At 37.5% G+C, this 19,298-nt stretch overlaps 1 protein-coding gene across 1 annotated transcript in view; it reads left to right on the top strand.

The window, feature by feature from the left end:
• The window catches only part of LOC121506259 (neuronal membrane glycoprotein M6-b-like), a 45,356-nt gene extending 27,676 nt beyond the window's left edge, over positions 1-17,680 (top strand). Inside the window, exons 2-7 of the mRNA XM_041781980.1 lie at positions 2,912-3,098; positions 6,300-6,459; positions 6,968-7,136; positions 11,758-11,831; positions 11,919-11,984; positions 13,616-17,680. Of these exons, the coding sequence (XP_041637914.1) occupies positions 2,912-3,098; positions 6,300-6,459; positions 6,968-7,136; positions 11,758-11,831; positions 11,919-11,984; positions 13,616-13,768 (809 nt within the window). The 3' untranslated portion in view covers positions 13,769-17,680. The remainder of the gene's footprint in view (positions 1-2,911; positions 3,099-6,299; positions 6,460-6,967; positions 7,137-11,757; positions 11,832-11,918; positions 11,985-13,615) is intronic.
• Positions 17,681-19,298: the final 1,618 nt, after the last annotated feature.

Raw genomic sequence — 19,298 nt, 5'->3', positions numbered from 1 at the left:
AACACCAGCTCAGTTTACAGATTACATTCTGTTTCCTGTTTGACCTACATAGTTTGTTCTTTTATTCTCTTCTCACACAGCAGACATTTTTATCTGATGTCATGCCCAGGGTGGGGAATTTTACATGTGAATATCCTGCTGCTGTGGTCCAGATTAGCATATGTATTATTTAGTGGTTCTCAAGTTATAGGCAACTAAAGACACAGGATATTAAAAATTAAGGTCATGATAAACAGCTCATTAGCCAGCATTAGATTTAAGCTAACACTAGTAGTTGGCCAATTCATTTATAATTTTAGCATTAGCTTAGTAGTGGAAGTGGCTAAAAGCTAAGGTAATAGTATTTGGTGGTGTTACAGGACATAATGAAAAAGGTCAAAATTTAGCTTGAAATGTCAAAGTTTTTACTTACAAGAAAGAATTTATGTATGCTAGAGCGTGGCTTAATACTAGGACATGATAAACAGCTCTTTAGCCAGTGCTAGATTTAAGCTAACCGTGGTAGTCGGCCAATTCATGTAGAATTTTAGCATTAGCTTGGTAGCTACAACCTACTGTTATTTTTAAGTCTCTGAAGTAACAAAAAGAGCCAGAAGTTTTTGCTCATGTCACCTTTTTGTCTTTTTGTGTGTGTGATTTATGACAGCTGATGTCATGGTTTAACTGGCATTGGATTAACAGGTGACACTTGCTTCAGTTTTTAAGAATTTCCTAGTCTTCTGAGACATTAATGCTACTTGGGAAGAGTTTGCTGAGCCACAGCGTACGTTTACAATGATAAAAATTTGAAAAATGCCTGTACATGAAACAAAAATATGATACATTAAATATCAGAATTTATGTTGTAGTTGCAAAAGAATTTTGATGGGCCTCAAAAGAAGCTGATCTATATGACAACTAACATTAGCACCCAGCTAACACCTTTTAAATAACAGCAGCAAGAGGCTGAAGATAAATTTAGCCATTTGGAAGTGGCACATGATACAAAAGAGCAGTAATATTATACCCCTCTGACATGATGTAAGCACAGATTTTATGCCATAGCTAAGATTTTAATGGATTTGCGTGTTGCTAGCCTAAACTGTTGTTGACGCGACCTAACATTCAGCAACTTCCTGCAAAATCTTGGTGGTTGAAAGATAATGAATATAATCAAAGTAGTGTTGCATGATTCAAAAGAAGGCCAGAATTGTAACTGACATGTTGTTAACAAGGAATTTATGTATTAGCTAAGATTTGTATAACATGGGGAGTTGTTAAATGCTAGCATTTACTGTGGTCTAGAAAATAGCTAATATTAGCATGCTATTTTCCTCTAAATATCAGCGCTAAGTGTTTAAAAAATATTGTATGTTAGTGTTGCGGGGTACAATGAAAGAGGTGTGAAATTGTAGCTGAGCAGGTTTTTTGCGCTAGCTAAGACTTGTGTCAACTGGAGAGATGTTGAATGCTAGCGTTTATTGTCGTCAAGACTAGTGGTTCCCAAATAGTGTGCTTTGAGGCAGGTCCAGTTGTGCCATGGGAATTTGTGAGACTATACATTACTACTGCAACTACACAGCAACAGACAGGTGTTGTAGAGGCTCTTTTACACAGATATGAACATGCTGAGATTTTGGGCAAAAAAGTTTGAAAATCACTGGTCTAGACAGCTAACCTGAAACTTTCTCATATATGCATTGCATGGATATATTCCACATTGGATTTGCCTGATGACTGGCAAATCCATCTGCTCTGCAAGGTTATTAGACAATCGCTAACACTAGCTTCCAGCTGCCTCCTACAAAATATTAGTGCTAAGCGTTTGAAAGCTACTGTTTGGTAGTATTTCATAATATAAAAGAGGGTAAGTTAGACGTTTACATGATGTTTGGAAGAATTTTATGTAGTAAACAGGAACGGTATAAGCTTGGGTGTTGTTTTATGCTGGCATTAGCTGTTTGCTAACATTAGTATCCATCTACCTCCTTCACATTTATAGAGGTAATTGGTTTAAAACTTAAACATTTGGTAGCATTGCAAGATACACAGAACAAGTGGTAAAAGTGTAGCTGACATGTTAGAAAAGATTTTATATGCTACCTAAGAACTGTGTAAGCTGGGGGAGCTGTTGAATGCTAGCATTAGCCATCACCAAGACAACAGCCACCTTTAGCCGCCAATGCTTATTTAATGTGTTAGCAGTAAAAGGCTGAAAGCGTTACCAGCTGGTATTAAGTCGAAAGGTGAACATTGTAGCTTACATTACATTGGCAGAGAGAAGTTAGCATTGGTTGTACTCTAAACACAAGCAAAAAGTAGCACAACGTACTTTTAACCTTATTATTACTGTTATTAGAATCAGCATTAAATTGATAACGGTTAAAATTTGCATTTGACAGTTTTAGAAGAAAGGTAGGGTTTATAATTTGTTTTTATCATGTTGGTTGTGATTGCATAGCTAAACTAGAAAATGTTAGCATTAGCAGTTTACCAAACTATTGCTTCTCCATTCAATCCAGTCTCCATTCAAATAAACCTTTTCTGTCTTAAGTTTTTGTCTAAATAACAGACAACATAAGCTTTATATACCTATATGAAATGAGGCTTAGCTAAAAACTGTCTAAAGGCTTATGATAGCATTTGTTAGCGTCACAGGCTAAGAAGAGGAGTAAAGTTGCTAACAAAGTTGGTGATTTTGAAGCCAAGGGGTCAGCAAATTTGTTGTAATGAGTTGAAATAGCACTTCTCTGTCTTTTTTAAACTTTTACATTTTTACAATCTGCGACCCTGGACACATAGATACAGCATTAGAGCAGCATTTGAGTTTTCAACCCTGAAGTTGATGTCAGAAGCCAATAGTCAGTCATTTTCACCAAAGAAAGATTTTCTATTCCAACTTTAACCATGTTCTCCCTGTCTCCTCCTACAGGATGCTTTGAGTGCTGCATCAAGTGTCTGGGCGGGGTGCCCTACGCCTCCCTGGTGGCCACCATTCTCTGCTTCTCAGGTGTGGCTCTGTTCTGCGGCTGCGGCCACGTGGCACTGACCGGCACCCTGACCATGCTGGAGAACCACTTCTCTCGGATCACCTCGGACCACGCCACCCTCACAATGGTGTAAGTTCTCAGTCTGGTACTACAAGTCCATCTTTATCAATAAAAAAGGACATAATGGGATATGGTGTTCCGCTGACATGCTTAACATTAAGTTTTCATTAATAATTGTTTTGAAAATATTAATTATTGATGTTCTCTGGCACCATTAACAGTTTCAGCATGAAGAATTTAGTTAACTACCTCAGCAGTTATTAAATCAGCACGATAGAGCCTCCCACATTATCTGCATTAATCCATAATGCACCATAACAACTGAATGTCCTACATGAGTAGGCTTTTAAAGAAAGAGTAAAGCTATTATCAAATGACAATAATGGAGGATGCATTTGCATTAATACTCATGTGCAACACATTTACTGAAGCATATTTCAGGTCTATAGGCCTTACCTTTATCCTGCTATCACTCAGGGCAGCCAATTTTCAAATGAGATGCAGTTTAAACAGCTTAAAGAGCTACTAATTGTGCAAAGAGGATTCATTATATTAAATCAAAGTTGCACCACATTACACAATTACTGTCCCAGACAGAAGTAGGGTTGCCATGAGCCTCTGGTCATGCTGTGGATGTCCCAAGGGCCTGAAAACCACAGATAGTCTCCTGGCATTCTTAGCCCCTTACATTCCTATAACTTATCCAGATGACTGTATATTTTGTGGTCTAGTGAGGTCCTTGGGAAGGCCCGGCTGGGGTCTGTCACAGCCCTGACATAGTGCAGAGAAGACAATCAGACTTGTCTTTCTGGAGAAAGTGAAGTTGTAACAAGGTTTCCATAGGTGAACCTACGAAAGGATCATTATTGATATGGCTCAAGGCATGTGCAACACAGGTTGCCCACTTACCCAGCACCCCTTGTCTTCTGATGCTGAAATGGGGAGGGTTTCTCTCTATTCCTGGCCAGGGGTTGCCTAAGGGTTTTCCTTCTGCCAGGGCAGGGCTTAAACTCCAGTATAGATAGCAGCAGCACCTTTCCCCCTTGGGGAGTTGCTGCCTACCTTTATATCATGGGATGGACCGGGTCTAGACCACGCCATGGCCTTCACAGAGGGCAGACGAAACCCACCATGTAGGCATGTTTGCATGGGATCAGGTGAAAGGCAAGGCTCTGGTCCCACAAGCCTGGAGATCCTTGGTTGACACTTAACCCCTAACTACTCCCACTGCTGTGTGTGTGTGAATGTGTATGAATGGGATTCACTAATACTGATGGTCGCTTAACAAAGCAGCCTTCGTCATCAGTGTGTAAATGTAGATCAATGGATGTAAATAGAATGGATGGCTATGTGACCTGTAGAGTCAAAAAGTGGTTCCCAACTGGTGAGTCAGGATCCAGAAGTGGGTCACAAAGCTTGTTCCAGTTGGTCACAAAAGTGCGCCAGGACAAAAAAAAAAAAAAAAAGACATGGCAAAAAGTCAATATACAGAAGCCCTGTGGATTTACAGCAAATGTAGACATTTTGTTAAGTTTTCCAATGATAACATGTCCATTTCATTTATGTCTGGTAAATTCTCCTCATTTATCTATTTTTCTTTGGATAGCACAGCTGGTTTCCCAAGATAAATAGGAAATCAAATCCTCAAAATGTCAAATTTCTAGAGGGGTCTTGCTGCAGACCGTACATTTCTGACAGCCACTCTCACAGACCGTTCATCTCCGTATTTTTTAGAAAGTGCCATAATTTGCCGGTACAACATATTTTAAGTTTAAGAATTTTTTTTTTATTCAACTTTATTCATAAGTAAATTTTGGTAGTTACATTCATGAAATAACCTCATTGCTAACATTGTAGACTAAGAAACATTCTTTAAATAAAACAGAGACAAGGTCAGAGGTCTAATCCGGTATTTATTCATAGATCCATTTTAAAAGTAGGTACACAAACAATGGCTAACTTTAGCTTCGTTTGCTTTGGCTAAAGCTAGCATAACTATGCTGGCTACATAATAAACTTAACTACATAAGCCAGTGTAGATAAGAAAGTTTTAGCAACTTGAGCTTAAGCAAATGTAGCCAAAGCTAACATAGCTACATAGATAATTTGCCTATGTAGCTTATATAGCTATTTTGGGAGCTAAGCTCTAATTGCATTAGCTACATAGTCCCATTATCTATAGCTAAGTTTAAAGCTAAGCTTTAGATAGTTGAGATTTTGCTAACATAGCTCAAGCTAATGTAGCTACGTAGATAACATATCTACGTAGCTTGTATAGCAGCCTTGTGAGCAGCTTGGCTATGTAAGCTATACAGCCTTGTATCTACAGCTAAGTTAGCTTTAGTAAATGCAGGTATAGCTAACTTGGCTACACACATAACTTAAGTATGTATCTTATGTAGCTGCTTTTTTAGCTTAGGTTTAGCTCCGTTATCTACGTATCTCTGATTTTTTACAAAGCTCTTATCTACATAGCTCTGTTAGCTATGCAGCTACGTTATCTATGTAGGTCTGTTATCTACATATCTCTGTTAACCACATAGCTTAGGCAGCTAACGGAACTTAAAAAACTACATTTGCAAGAATGTTTTCATGGAAGATGAGTTTTTCATTGTATTTTCTTGATTTAACCATTTTGTAATCAGGTTTTGCAGGTCAGGTTTGGACTTTTGGTATCCAAACCCTTACCTTAACCCTTACCCTAGACCCAAACAGAAGTTAAATCCAATTATATTTTTAAAGTTTTAGCATGTATTTCAATTCTGAGATATACGGCTTTTCAGGTGGTTGTGAGCAGCCATAGAAATGAATGAGCTGCAGTCAGACTGTCTAGCAAATTTCCATGCTGCCTCGGGAAAATGGAGTAAAATAAGGTGTATGCATGCATGTCCTTCTATGATGATGTACTTTTTAAACAAGATATCTTGGTTCTAAAAGTTAAGCCACTTTCCAGAGTATTTTTCTTCCTTGTGTTTTGTTGCTCTGGCTTGAACTATTCCTAGTGATAAAAGGAACATTTGGTCAACATTTGGTTCGTATCTGTAAGCTTCCAGAGAACATTCAAAACATAAGAATAAAATGAATTGTTGTACAGACAGGAAGCTCCATTTGTATCCATATTTGAATTGGACAAAGGCTGTGTAGACAGGATATTTCAGTGCCTTTAAGGGTTGCATACTAAATGTACAATACCTCCAAGTACTGCTGTCAAAGGCCTGTCTTATGGGTTTGATATAAATGGTCATTTCTTTTCTGTATTTGTTTGTCCAGGATCCAGATCTTTCAGTACATCATCTACGGAATTGCCTCCTTCTTCTTCGTTTATGCCATCATCCTGCTTGCTGAGGGCTTTTACACCACCAGCGCCATCAAGAAGGAGCTGCAGAGCGACTTCAAGACAACCGTTTGTGGACGCTGCATCACTGCCTTTGTACGTCAGCACACACGCAAAAGCAGGCAGCTGCTACAAACTCACATCCACTGACCCAGTTATATTAAAGCATCTAAATGAGATTAAGTTATTTTGCAGTGGTTTTCATGAGTATGTTACTTAAAATAGAGCTTTGAAAAGTGAACACAGAAGAGCAGCTTACGGGCCAACACAAAGGTCAGCATGAAAGTGTTGGTGAGGCACAATCAAACACCTTCCACTTCACATTTGTGGACACACACAAGCACAAAAAATACACAACTGCACATACAGATACTCAGAATCCCACTTGAGGCCTTGAGGGCAACTGTGGCACAGTTTGTCCTTTCTAGCCTGATTACTCTAATTGCCGCAGATGTCCAGTAACATTAGCTTTAACACTTACTCTTTGTGTGTGGTGGTTAAGGAATAATATTAACCTAATTTTCTGCTACAGCACAAACTTTGGTTGAAACAATTCATACTGACAACACAAATAAATGTCCTTCTCTTTCTTTCCTCACCTCAGTTCATGTTCCTGACCTACATCCTCTTTCTGGCCTTCCTCGCCATCTTCGGCTTCACGGCGATACCCGTTTTCCTCTTCTTTAACATGTGGAATACCTGCGCCGCCATGAGGTCTCCTGACTCTAACATCACTGCCCCGGACTCCATCTGTGTGGACGTAAGGCAGTATGGTAAGTCCCACGACATTATGCAGTTTGTTTTTTAATAACTAAAAATATCCACCATTTAAAGAATTGTAGAAAGAAAGTGTAGAAATGTCTTGATGGTAAATCCAGTGTTTCTGAAAAGATGCAGCTGTGAAAGATTGCAGCTTCAAGGCCAGCCTGCCCTTTATATTTTTGCTCTTGCTCTGTTCTTGCACACCTGATCTAATTAAGGGCGACACATTTTCATTAGTGTAATTGGATCAGGTGTGAAGGAGCAGAACTTGAAGGATAGGTGGGCTTTAAAAACTGGGTTTGTTAAACAGTACTTTGGCAGTGAAAATCTCTCTTTCAAGCCAAAAAAAAATCAAGCAGCATCAATTTTTGTCAGCCTATAGGCTGTTAACTGCTATGAATTTGACATATCCAAGAATACTAATTAATAAGGTCCTTACAGTGTGATTGAACCTCAGTCATCACTTTAAAGCTGTAGGCTCTTTACTTATAAGCTTGCCTTTGTGACCCCATATCAACTACTTCATTCACATTAGCAGGTAAACAGATGATGTGTCATTTTAAACATTTTGGGGTTTTAGAAACAGCAGACAAGAAAAGGTCTGAAACCACTATTACATCAACTGAATGCACAAAGCTGAGCTTTTACCATTTGCTAATGAGGCTATTTTTAAAACTCACCTGCCAAAAAGAGCAACATGTTGCATATTCCCCAGGTATTTTCTCTGCTGATGAAGTTAAAAGGAAGGTTACATGTCTTCATTGTTAAAGAGATTTTCCTCTGATCAAGGCGAGACTGCTCAAATAGACGGCTAGCCCAGACAATACTGGCTTTCAACTTTGCATATAAAAGAACATCTTAGCGCTTCTCGCATTGTTTTGACACATCTCGCCCAGGATTTACCTGCAGGATGCCAAAGTACAGAGAGCAACCAGTTTTGTAAACTAAAGGCAACATATTCCTTCATAAGCTATAAGCCTTGGACCTCACAAATAAGATATCATTAGCAATAAAAAGCAACTGGCTTTGTCACTTTAAAGTAAACCATTTGCAAGCAAGCTATAGGCCATAACTCTTAGAAGTTACCTGCTGTAAGCCGCCAAAATCTTGGTAGTTAGACAATATAAGCCACTGTTAGCGTCTGTATGTGCCTCGCTAAAGCTGATGAGCATTAATTCTCAGTTATTCCAAGCCAGCATTAGCCTAAAACTAAAAACAAAAAAAAACAGCAATTACTTACAGGACATTCTCAGTCAAGTTAGCTAATACTTTTCCTATATTTCTGTACAGCTAACTTGTATTAACCACCTTAAGCCTCTGCTACTATCATTATAGTTAGCCAACATTAGCCGTTATAAGCTAATGGTGTTAGCACTTTTACAGTAGCCAATATTCAGGATAAGCACTGGCTGTATTTTTATTTTTTATTTTTTTCACTACCTAACATTATTCAAGGGGTAGTATTTATCTTAAATGCAAATAATGGCCACATGGAGTTACTGCAATTCTATGCTAAAGCACATTTGCATTATTTTCTATAAGCTGCTGGTAATATCCCTTAAAATTACAATAACCGAATACTAAAGATTTTTGTAAAGTTGGCAACAGTCGTCATAATGGGTGACCACTTATTATTCTCTAGATTAAGCTAGCGATAGCTATCATAAGTTAATGGATATACCTCTTTAAAATTAGCCAACACTCGTAATAGTTTTAGCCTTTCTTACTCTGAAGTTCTCTAATATTAGCCAACATAACCTACTGTCTATATCTCTCTGAAAGACTATCATAATGGTTATTTCTTTTTAACCTTAGTCAATATTGTCTTATTTTTCTTTTTCAAGTTAGCTAACACCTCATAGTAGGGTTTGTATTGTGTTAAGGTAGCAAACATTAGCCACAATAATATACCAAACCAACCAAAATGTGTGGCTAAAGAAAGTTAGCATTAGCTTTGATAAGCTACTGCTCATATTTCTCTCAATTTTACTATCAATCAAGTCTGCTACTGTTCATAGATCTGTATAACTTTTCAATAGTATAAGCTACAAAATGAGCTATTAATTAATCAATACAAGCTTTTTTTTTAAAGTAAGCTAATGTTAATTACTTGTAATGTTCCTTTTAGCTTATCTTGCCCATCAAAGGTATTGCTAAGGTTGACTAAAAATTTCTTACACTTACTATTTTTCCCAGAGTTAGCTGTAACTTCTGGTAAGGGACTATTACTGTATAAAATTTGCTCCTCACTAAGCCTGTAAAGAAACTAAATGTGTTTTTGTGTTATCCCATTTTTAGCCAGTGCCAGAGCAAACAAACTAAACTGAACAACTGAAGCTTCAAAGTGGTACAATTTGATGAAATATTAAGAAATATTGGCTTTTATAAGCTGCTCAACACATTTCTATGAAGTTAGCCAAAATTAGTCTAAATGACTACTCATCATTTTTGTGTAAAATAAGCCTAGGCATCATTAGCCATTTGTAAAATTCTCTTAAAAGTAAGGTTAGCTTACCCACCAAAAGCTTATGCTTAAGTCAATGACTTCATAGGCTTTGTTAATCTGAAGTTAGCAAACACTAGTGCTAAGCTTCTTGCTATCTTTAGTATTTTGAGTAAAATGAGTTCAAGGCACTAAAGCTACTATATATCCTATATATAGTATAACGGTCAAAAGCTATCAGATAAATTTATGATTTGATTAGCCATGTTACTCTTACCATAGCCAGCGGTAGTGGTAAGCTACCATTATAATTTTGTGTAACATTTGCTTGATAAACTCACTAAAGCTACTGTAGCCTATATTCTGTTTTAGGTAACATTAGCCAGAACAGGCGAAGCAGTTGCAACAAAAATGGTACTGAATTGTTAAAGGAAATTTTTGGCTTAAGTGGCTTTACTTCGATAAGCTGCTAGGTATATTTTAAGTTAACCAACAGTAGTTACAAAAAAGTACTGATTTTTCTCACTTCATAGATAGCTCACCCTACCCGTCAAAAGATACTGCTTAGGACAATGATTTTCACTAGTTATGTCTCTGAAAGGACAGTTAACATTTGTTGTAAGCTATTTTTGTTATATTATGTAAAATTTGTCAGATGAAATGGCTAAATGTCTATGTTCAGTGTCAGCTAACATTAGCCACCTACAGGTTCATACCAGAACACACTAAACTGTTGCAATAAAGAGGCAATGAATAATTTACTATTAAGTTAAATGTAAGGCTAAAGCAGTATTAGCTTTAATAGGATGCTAGTCATATTTCTATGAAGTTAGCCAACATTAGTCACAAAAACCAGGTCATCCTTTTTTTCTCTAAAATCAGCCCACATTTGCCATTATTAGCCATTTGAAAATTCCATTTAAAGCTGTCTTACCATACAAGTCAAAAGTTATTGCTAAAGCTAATAATATTATTGCTTTGTTTCTCTAAAGATTGCTAACATTAATGGTAGGTTACCTTTGTTATTTTGTGTAAAATTTGCCTGATTAAGTTGCAAAAACAACTATGAATTCTGTGGTAGCTAACATTAGTGGTACTAAATAGTTAACTATCAATAAGACTAAAGTAGCAGCATTGGCTTTATTAAGCTAAATCATATTTATACAAAGTTGGCCAAGTAAGTCTCAAAAAATCTTGTGGAAAATCAGTGGTTATTAGCCATTTGTAATGATACTTTTAAAGTTAGCTTACCTTACCCATCAAGAGAAAGTTCCAGGAGCTCCTTGCCATGCTTTTCTAAATACTGCTTTTAATATTTGTTACTTACTTTTGTTATTAGTGTAAAATTTGCTTTTGTAAGTTACTAAGGCCACTCATGTTCTGTTAGTTAAACCACTTTCTTCTTACAACAAGCTAAGTTGTAACAACTAAATGATATTGAATTTTCATTGCATAGTCAATGTCGGATTCAAATACAGCTATTATGCAGTATGGTTATACAGTAAATACTCTGTTGACCGTTCCATAAATAGTCTAAACATTTATCCATAGCTCTGCTTTGCTTTATATGTCGTTAATATGAAGAGGTCAAACATACACGCTTAGATTATTGAGAACCCAATTGGACCTTTATGAAATCCACCTTCCTGCAGCATTACGGCGCAGTATCCCTCTCTTGTGATTGCATATCTGGTTATCTGTTTGATAGCCTAATGTACAGTATGTGACCCACATTTGAAGGACAGCTGGCCTGCTCACAAAGTAGGATCAGGATCACATATGCTTCATTGGCAGTCATACTGTACTCTACTGTATGAAATATTAACCCCAATTACTGGCAGCCATCAAATTGTTATCAGCAGATCGAAATCTGCTTTCGATGAGCCAGGGTTTGGGGATCTTCTTTGTTTTATGCAACACATTTTCATCCTGTCATATATTGAAAGTAAGCCTATGCAATCCAGTTTTAAACATCTTTTTAGAGTAAAGATTTAAATCCAAATAATGACCCATATTTTTCCTGTAGGAGGGGCTCAGAGGTCCTCACAGCAGCAGCCCCGTTTCCTTTAATCTTTATCCGAGCCTAATTCATAATGCCTTCAATCACACAGTCTCGGGGGAGGAAAAAGCTTCTTGTCTCAGATGAGGAAGCAGCAGCCCTCTGATGTTTCATCTCTCTGATCCTGTAGGTATTATTCCCTGGAACGCCACACCGGGAAAAGCTTGTGGAGCCACACTGGGGGACATCTGCAACACCAGCGAGGTGAGTGGATACTGACCTGACCTTTTCCTTTTTTTATTATTTCATCCCTTTCATCCCTTACCTCTTATTTTCTCTCTCTGTCCACAGTTCTACCTCTCCTATCACCTCTACATCGTTGCGTTTGCCGGCGCCGGTGCCACCGTCATCGCATTGGTAAGCCGCTCATGATCCCACTGATAATGTGCTTCTGAAAATATGCACGTTGCCATGGCGTGCTTATCTGTTGCCATGGCAACCCCGCCTCTCACGTTCGCCAGTATGTCATGCAACAGGGTCGAAATCCAACCGTTCAGCCTGCCTCTGCTGCGTGAGCGTGTGTAGACGGGGTCAGTGTTTTACTCTGCTGTGGAGGTGGATAGTTTTGTTTCATGTCCAGGGAAATGAAGGTGATAAAAAAAGAAACGAGCACCTCTCCTGATGGTGCTCAGGGTCTGACAGCCTTCTGCACTCTGATGTTTTACACCTCACTTATTTAGAAAGAGATACAGAGTAGTATTTGAGCTGAAGAGTGCCAGGAGTGTCCAAATATTTTCGGGTTTTTTCAAAGTGTGTGCAGAGTTATGCAATCACCTTTTGGATGCTGGGTTGTAGCTCAGATGCTCAGTCAGTAGGGCAAATTTGTAATATTAAACTTACATTTTAACCTTTTAATGTTTCTGTTTAATCCTGTGAAAAAAACGACGGCACATTTGGAAAGCTTGAGCTCAGCCCAAATTACGAAGTGGAATCAGCTAAAAGCTTGAAGATGACTTCATATTGGGAAATTAAGAACACCTACATGAGCTGTAAAAAGTGACGGAATTTACAAAAAGAAGAATGAAAAGTGAAGAAAACAGCATTTTTTATATTTATGATAGAAGAATGTCAGTTTCTTTTTTCCAAAGTCTGAATGAAAGTGCTTTTCTAAAGTTGTATGTTGAACTGTTATGCCATTATCAAAGAATAACCTCGCCCTGTAAAATAAGAAATATGCACAATGACTGCCCTCTACAGGATGTAACCCCACCACTACAATTGACTTTTTCTATTGGCTGATCTGGTGGCAGGTGACATATTTGGTGTAAGTTTTCATACAGCGTTAAACAGCTACCTCTCGCTTTTTTCTATATGGTTAGCATAATTTATAGCAGCCCACAGCTGGAATCACAGGTAAGCAGGCTCCATCAATCCAATCAGAAATGTCGCTTTGACAATCTGAGATTATGGGCAGTGTAGTTCCTTCCCCTGAGATCATGAATAAACCAAGTTTTCAAGAAGACACCGAGGCTGAATTAAGGCGTAGATGTGGCAAGTAAGCTGCCTGTGGGAACCATCGGGTGGGAAGGAGGATCGACACAACCCTGGTAGTACTCTGGATGTCCTTGCATTTAACAAAAAGGTGCTTCCTTCAGCACATATTTGTTTTTCTCAGAGGCTCAAACATGATTAATGCATGTTTTTTGCATGAACCCTTCCTTGTTCAACTGTTAGCTCTGCCACAGCATGGAGGAATAGAGATGGCCCGGCCCAATCAGGGATGCTGTATGTAGAGGCATAATAATGTAGTCACATGAGAACAATTGCATTCACTTAACCAAAGAAACTTAAATATTTCTAAAAGAAATAAGGATAAAGCAAATTAGCTCAGAATACAGAGGGAGGCTTGGGGAAGCCTTAGGGACTGGTGCCAAAATGCAACATCTACTGGTTCAAAAGTTGCAAATCTGACTTTAAAAAGGGGGTCTATCATGTTTTTACTGAAATGAAAAAAATTTGCTAAAGAAGACATCTCTCTTTCTCTTCAGATCCACTACCTGATGATTATTGCGGCTAACTGGGCCTACCTGAAAGGTGCTGTCTCCACGCACGAGTACCAGGATATCAAGACCAAGGATGATCAGGATCTGGAGGCTGAGGCGCGCTCCAAGGAGGGCCAGAACTCCTCCTCCTACTCATAAGGACAAGGGATCCTCTACTGCCACCACCCATCTCCTCTCCACACCTCTAATCCCCCCGCCCCCGCAACACCCAGCGCCCACCCCTCCCTCAGTTAAAACAAAACCACCTCGGTCATGTTTGATAGTCCCCCAAACCACCTGATCCTCCAGTCCCCTCCCCTCCACGCTGTTCATTCAGAGAGTCGTGAGCTCACAGCGGAGGGGAGGAGAATAGAGGATCAGGTGAAGCGGCAGGCCCAGACGGAGGCAGATGCTTCAGAACGGGAGAGCTCGCCCGGGCCGCCCGGTTGGAGCTCAGGTACGGTACATCAGTTCAGAAGCGTCTCCTCCCACGTTGCTTTTGGGCAGCGGCTCGTGAACGAGGCCCGGCTGTGATGGCCTCGCGCCCTGAGCCAGCACAGCCTCTCGACACACAGCTCCTAACAGCCTAAAAAAAAGAAAAAAAAACATTGTTCGCTGTCTGCTTCAGCCAAAGGGAAGCCAGGCAGCGACCAACTTCCTCCGTTTTTTTGGTGTTTTATATGCATATATATATGAATATGAATATATTGTGCGAATGTGTATGAATGTTGTTGTTTTTTTTAATACTCTCGGAAAAGTATGCCTGGTACTATTATGATCTTTCTTCTTCTTCTTTATGTTTTTGCGCTCATGGGTTTTTCTCCTTTACTTTCTTCTCCATCTTAAGACTTTTTATTGCTAATGCTCGATACATTGTTGCACTATTTCAAAATAAAAATAATAAGGGAGACTGAAAATCTTAAAAAAACAAAGCACCCCTGCCCCTCGCTCTCATTATAATACTTAGACTCGAATCATGTTGTATCTCAAGGATTTTTTTTTTGCATTTACATGAGCAGAGTTTAGTTTTCTGACAGGTTTTTAACATTAATTTAACACCAGAGGTGTAGCAAACCTTTAAAAAAGAAATAGTTTTGATAAATATCCTTGTAAGTACTTTTGTCGAGGGATAGATGTGAAGATTGATGCCACTGTCATGTCTGTACATCAAACATAAAGCCACAATCAGCTGGAGCTGCTTATGTTAGCTTAAGAGCTAGCAGGTAAGAAAAAAAGCCAGCTTAGTCACATCCCCCTTAAAGATCACAGTGTAATAAGTTACTCTCCTTTTGTTGTATACTAAATAATAAAAAGTGGTATAGTGTGTAGTAATAGCAGAGTTATAACCATAAACAGGACAACTATAGAAAGCTATAGCCAGAAACAGGTTAGCTTAAGTGCTGTAAAGGAGGAAATGCTAGCTTATTTTTGATAGAAGTCACAACCCCCTTTAAGCTGACTAAATAATGAGTAAAATCATTTTTGTTTCATCGTTAATTTATAAAAATGGGGTAAAGTGTGGGTTAATGGCAAAGTTGGAGCTATTTCGAGGCTAGCTAGAGAAAGCTACAACTACTGAGAGCTATAAGGGAGGATAAAGCTAGCTTAGCTTTGTCTAGAAGTCCCAGCCTTCTTAAAGCTTACTAAATAATGATTAACATGTTTCAAAGTTAATTTCAAATAAGCGTTAAGAGTTGATTTACAGCAAAGTTAGAACCAGAACCAAGCTAGCTTACATTAGCTTAAGAGCTAGAAAAGAGGAAAAAGCTAGCTTAGCTTTCGCTTGAAGTAACAGCCTTTAGTAAAGTTCCCCAAATATTACGTGACATTCCTTTGATGTAAGCGTTAAATCACAAATCAGTTAAATTGTAAATTAATGGCAGAATCAGAACCATAACGAGGCTAGCTATAGAAAAGCTACAACCAGAAACAGCTTAAGTGCTGGAAGAGAGGAAAAGCTAGCTCAAAGTCACAGCCCCTTAAAGCTCCTTAAGTAACGAGTAACATTTCTTTTCGTTGAATAGTTGAATTCAAGTAAGTGTTAAAGAGTGGATTTACAGAAAAGTTAGAACCAGTATCTTGCTAACTAAGGTTAGCGGAAGTGCTATAAGGGAGAAAAAAGCTAGTTTAGCTTTCACTTGAAGTCACAGCCCCCCTTTAAGCTCCCTAAATCATGAGTTACAGACCTTTTGTTTAAAATTTTTAGAGTTGAACAACTAAAATGGTGATTTACAGCAAAGTTTGAGGCCAAACTTTTAATTAGCTTGTGCAGGGATGCCGCTAACCTGAAGTCTCTGCTAACCATAACCTTTGACAAGTTATTTTTTTTCTACTTTCTGTTCTTTGTAGAAAAAAAATACACATTATGATTTAAGTCATACTAAACAAGAAGGCTTTTTTGTTTCTTTCTTACAGCAAACTATGCTCTTTTTTCCCCGTCTCCAGTGTTTAAGCTAGCCTCTGCTAGCTCATTTAAGAAAAAAGTTTGTATATATATATAAATCCAGAAAATATGGCCCCCTTAGCTTACTGCAATTATAAGATATTATCTTTTAATATTAGTAAAGCAGCCTTGTTTTTCCCAATTAATCAGATAGCCCCCCCTTGCTTCCTTACAACAAAAGTGGTGTCAATATTCTTATCTAACTCTGCAAAACAAAGAAAAAAAGAGGCATTTTCAGCTTTTTAAACTACTTTCCTGTGATCTCCTTAAAGTCTTTGCTACACTTATCACCAGCGGCCGCGGAAATCAAAAATCTGTCTGGGTTTTTTACCACAAAATCAACACACACCTCAGGAATCAAACCAAATCTGATTTAAGCCAGTTGTGTTTTTTCCTTAAAGCTTCACCATCAAACCGCTGACCCTTATCAGACTTATCCTGTTTGAATACTACAGGCAAAATAACAATCATTCCTAAAACGGATCCTTTTACTAATAAAAATCACCTGTAAATAGCTGAATTACCCTTAAAAAAAATCTCAATTTCACCTCTCCCGAAACGAGGAGAACACAATCAGTGTTTTGCCATGCTCTTCTATTCTTTTTTTTCCACAGATATATGTAAATGTACCCTTTGAGATATGTGTTTAGCACTCAAAATACTAGTTCTGCATTTGATATAATAATTGTAATGTAACATCTTAAATGATATGTCGTGAGAGGGATGCAGTGCAGTCATGATATGATGGGTTGAGGTGCTTGTGACGTATACATTTTAAAATGTGAACAAAAAAATTAATTTTAATGTTTTATCAGTTTTAGGCAGCTGAGCTCTTCTTGTGATTCAGTAATTATGATTTATGGATCTCGTTTGTGTTTTTTATTTCCAGCCAAATAAGTGACTCATCAACACGTGAGTTGAGAAACGTGTCACTTTTTCTCTGTTTTTTTTTCTTTTTCTTTTTTAATTTTATTTTGACGTCATGCCTCTCATATGAGCCACAGAGACTGTTTTGGATGTTTACACTCTGAATAAAAACAAGTCAGGAATTTTCATACATTAATTTTATAATCCGATATTGTTTAATGATCATGAACTATATTCTGTATGGATCATCACTGGTTAGTTTACCCTAAAAAAAGACACTGAAGAAGACAAATTTTTGAACTTTAATGAGATGAAGCATGTCAGTATCGTCCATGTGTGCAGCTGTCTATTCTGTATAAAAAAGGACTATATTGCCATGTGTGTTATGTTTGATAAATATACGTGCTTTGCCGCCAGGTTGATGTAAAGGCAAACTTCAATTTCCTATAAGACGATGCGTGTCAGGGTGTTGTTGTTTCCTCGTTATTTGCATGAAGGAGACATGACTGTGTCTTTGCAGTTTTTCAGGTGATGTGTAGTCAATTGTACTGACAACTATGGTAGGCGGTGTTTGACCCCTTCCTCCACAATCCCCCTTCCCCAACCCAACCCTTTCCACCCACTCTTTTCTAAAGAAAACTCCATTGTACTTTGATGGCATTGTAGTCCCTGTAGGTGTTTCATTATGGTTTTATTTTTTAAGTTGGAAATAGTTCTATGACTCCTATATAGTGATGATTTTTGTAACCTTCTCTAGTAAAACCGATATTTTTTATTATCGTGACACCGTTGTCTCCTGTCTCGTTCTTGTGTTTGAGTCTCTTTAAATTTCTTACTTCAAGGCTCAGTTCTAAAACTCCCTTGCTCCTACCACTTAAGCCTGGTTTGTATTTTCTTATTTAATCTAAGCTGCGTTGGGAACTACATACGCGGGCATTGGCGCATCCACATCACTCTGAGGTACTTCACCCAAACACTACACAGCAGTGGGACATGTACGGTACTCGGGGGGGGATGTTCAGTGCCTCTGTAATTCTTTTTGTATCCATCCCCTGACTTATACTTTTCAATAACCTTTTTCTCTGAGTTGCTTGGGGTGTTCTTTTGTCTTCATAGTGTAATGGTAGCCAGGAATACTGATTAACCAGTGACTGAACTTTCCTAACACAGCTGTATTAATAAACTACAATCATTTGAGATACATTGAAAATACTAGCACCAATTAGCTGTACTGCTGTTGAATTAGGTCAGTCTCTTTAGAGGGGGTGAATATTTATGCTGCCACTTATTATATATTACATTATTTTGACTATTTGGCATTAATTTGTAGAAATCTACTTTCACTTTGACATTAGACTGATTTATTTATTTTTTTGTTAAAAAAAAAAAGCCAAATTATACTGACCATGATTGAGTTAAAAAATCAAAAGGGTGAAACATTCAAGGAAATGAAAACTTTTTATAGGCACTGTATTTATTTTTTACATTATAATAAACGTTAGCTACAACAGCCTATGATGGCCAAAATAAAACACTATAAAACTATAATATAGGATCTATTAATTTTTGTGAAAAAAAAGTTTAATAAAAAAACATTTTAGATTATAAGACTGTATATTTTCAGTCGTACATTGATGGAAAAAAACCTCAACTTTTTGGAGATTAAAAGTCATAAATTCATGAGGAAAAAAACTTAAGTTTCAAAATCTTCAATTTGAGAGAAAAAAAATCTAAAGTTTGGAGTTTAAAAAGTTGTCATTTATGAAAAAAAAACCTCAAAACTTTAGACATTAAAATGTCGTACATTACAAGAAAAACTCAAAATTTCAGGGTTAAAAAGTCCTAAATTTTGACATCATGAACTCAAAAGTTTCTGTTTTTTTAAGTCATAAATTTACATTATAAAGTCCGACATTTACAAGAAACCAAAATCAGTTTTTAAAGTTGTAAATTTACAAGAAAAAAAACTAAACTAAAAAAATTTGGAGTTTAAAAAATCTTAGATTTGAGAGAAAACTCTTATTTTTGGAGATTAAAAATTGTAGATTTACAAGAAAAATTAAAAAAAAATTCAGGGTTTAAAAAGCTGTAAATTTTGACATCATTAACTCAAAAATGTCCAGTTTTAAAAGTCATAAAGTTACAACATTGTAAAGTCTGACATTTTTGAGAAACCCAACTAAGTAAAGTGGTTGGATAGCCTAGTTTACAGACCCCTCTATTATAAGTCCAGATGATATTGATAATGTGATGGTTCTAGGCTAATAACATAAGCATTTCCTTATTGATCAGTCCCAATAGGAGTATCATTTGGTTAGGCCCTCCACCGCAGTACTTGTGCAAAGGAAGCAGCTTCATATGATAGGATGAACCGTGTGA

Source organism: Cheilinus undulatus, linkage group 24 (assembly GCF_018320785.1).
Source record: "Cheilinus undulatus linkage group 24, ASM1832078v1, whole genome shotgun sequence".
NCBI lineage: Eukaryota > Metazoa > Chordata > Actinopteri > Labriformes > Labridae > Cheilinus > Cheilinus undulatus.
Note: the sequence above shows the minus strand (reverse complement) of the source record. Positions and strands in the feature narration are given on the sequence as shown.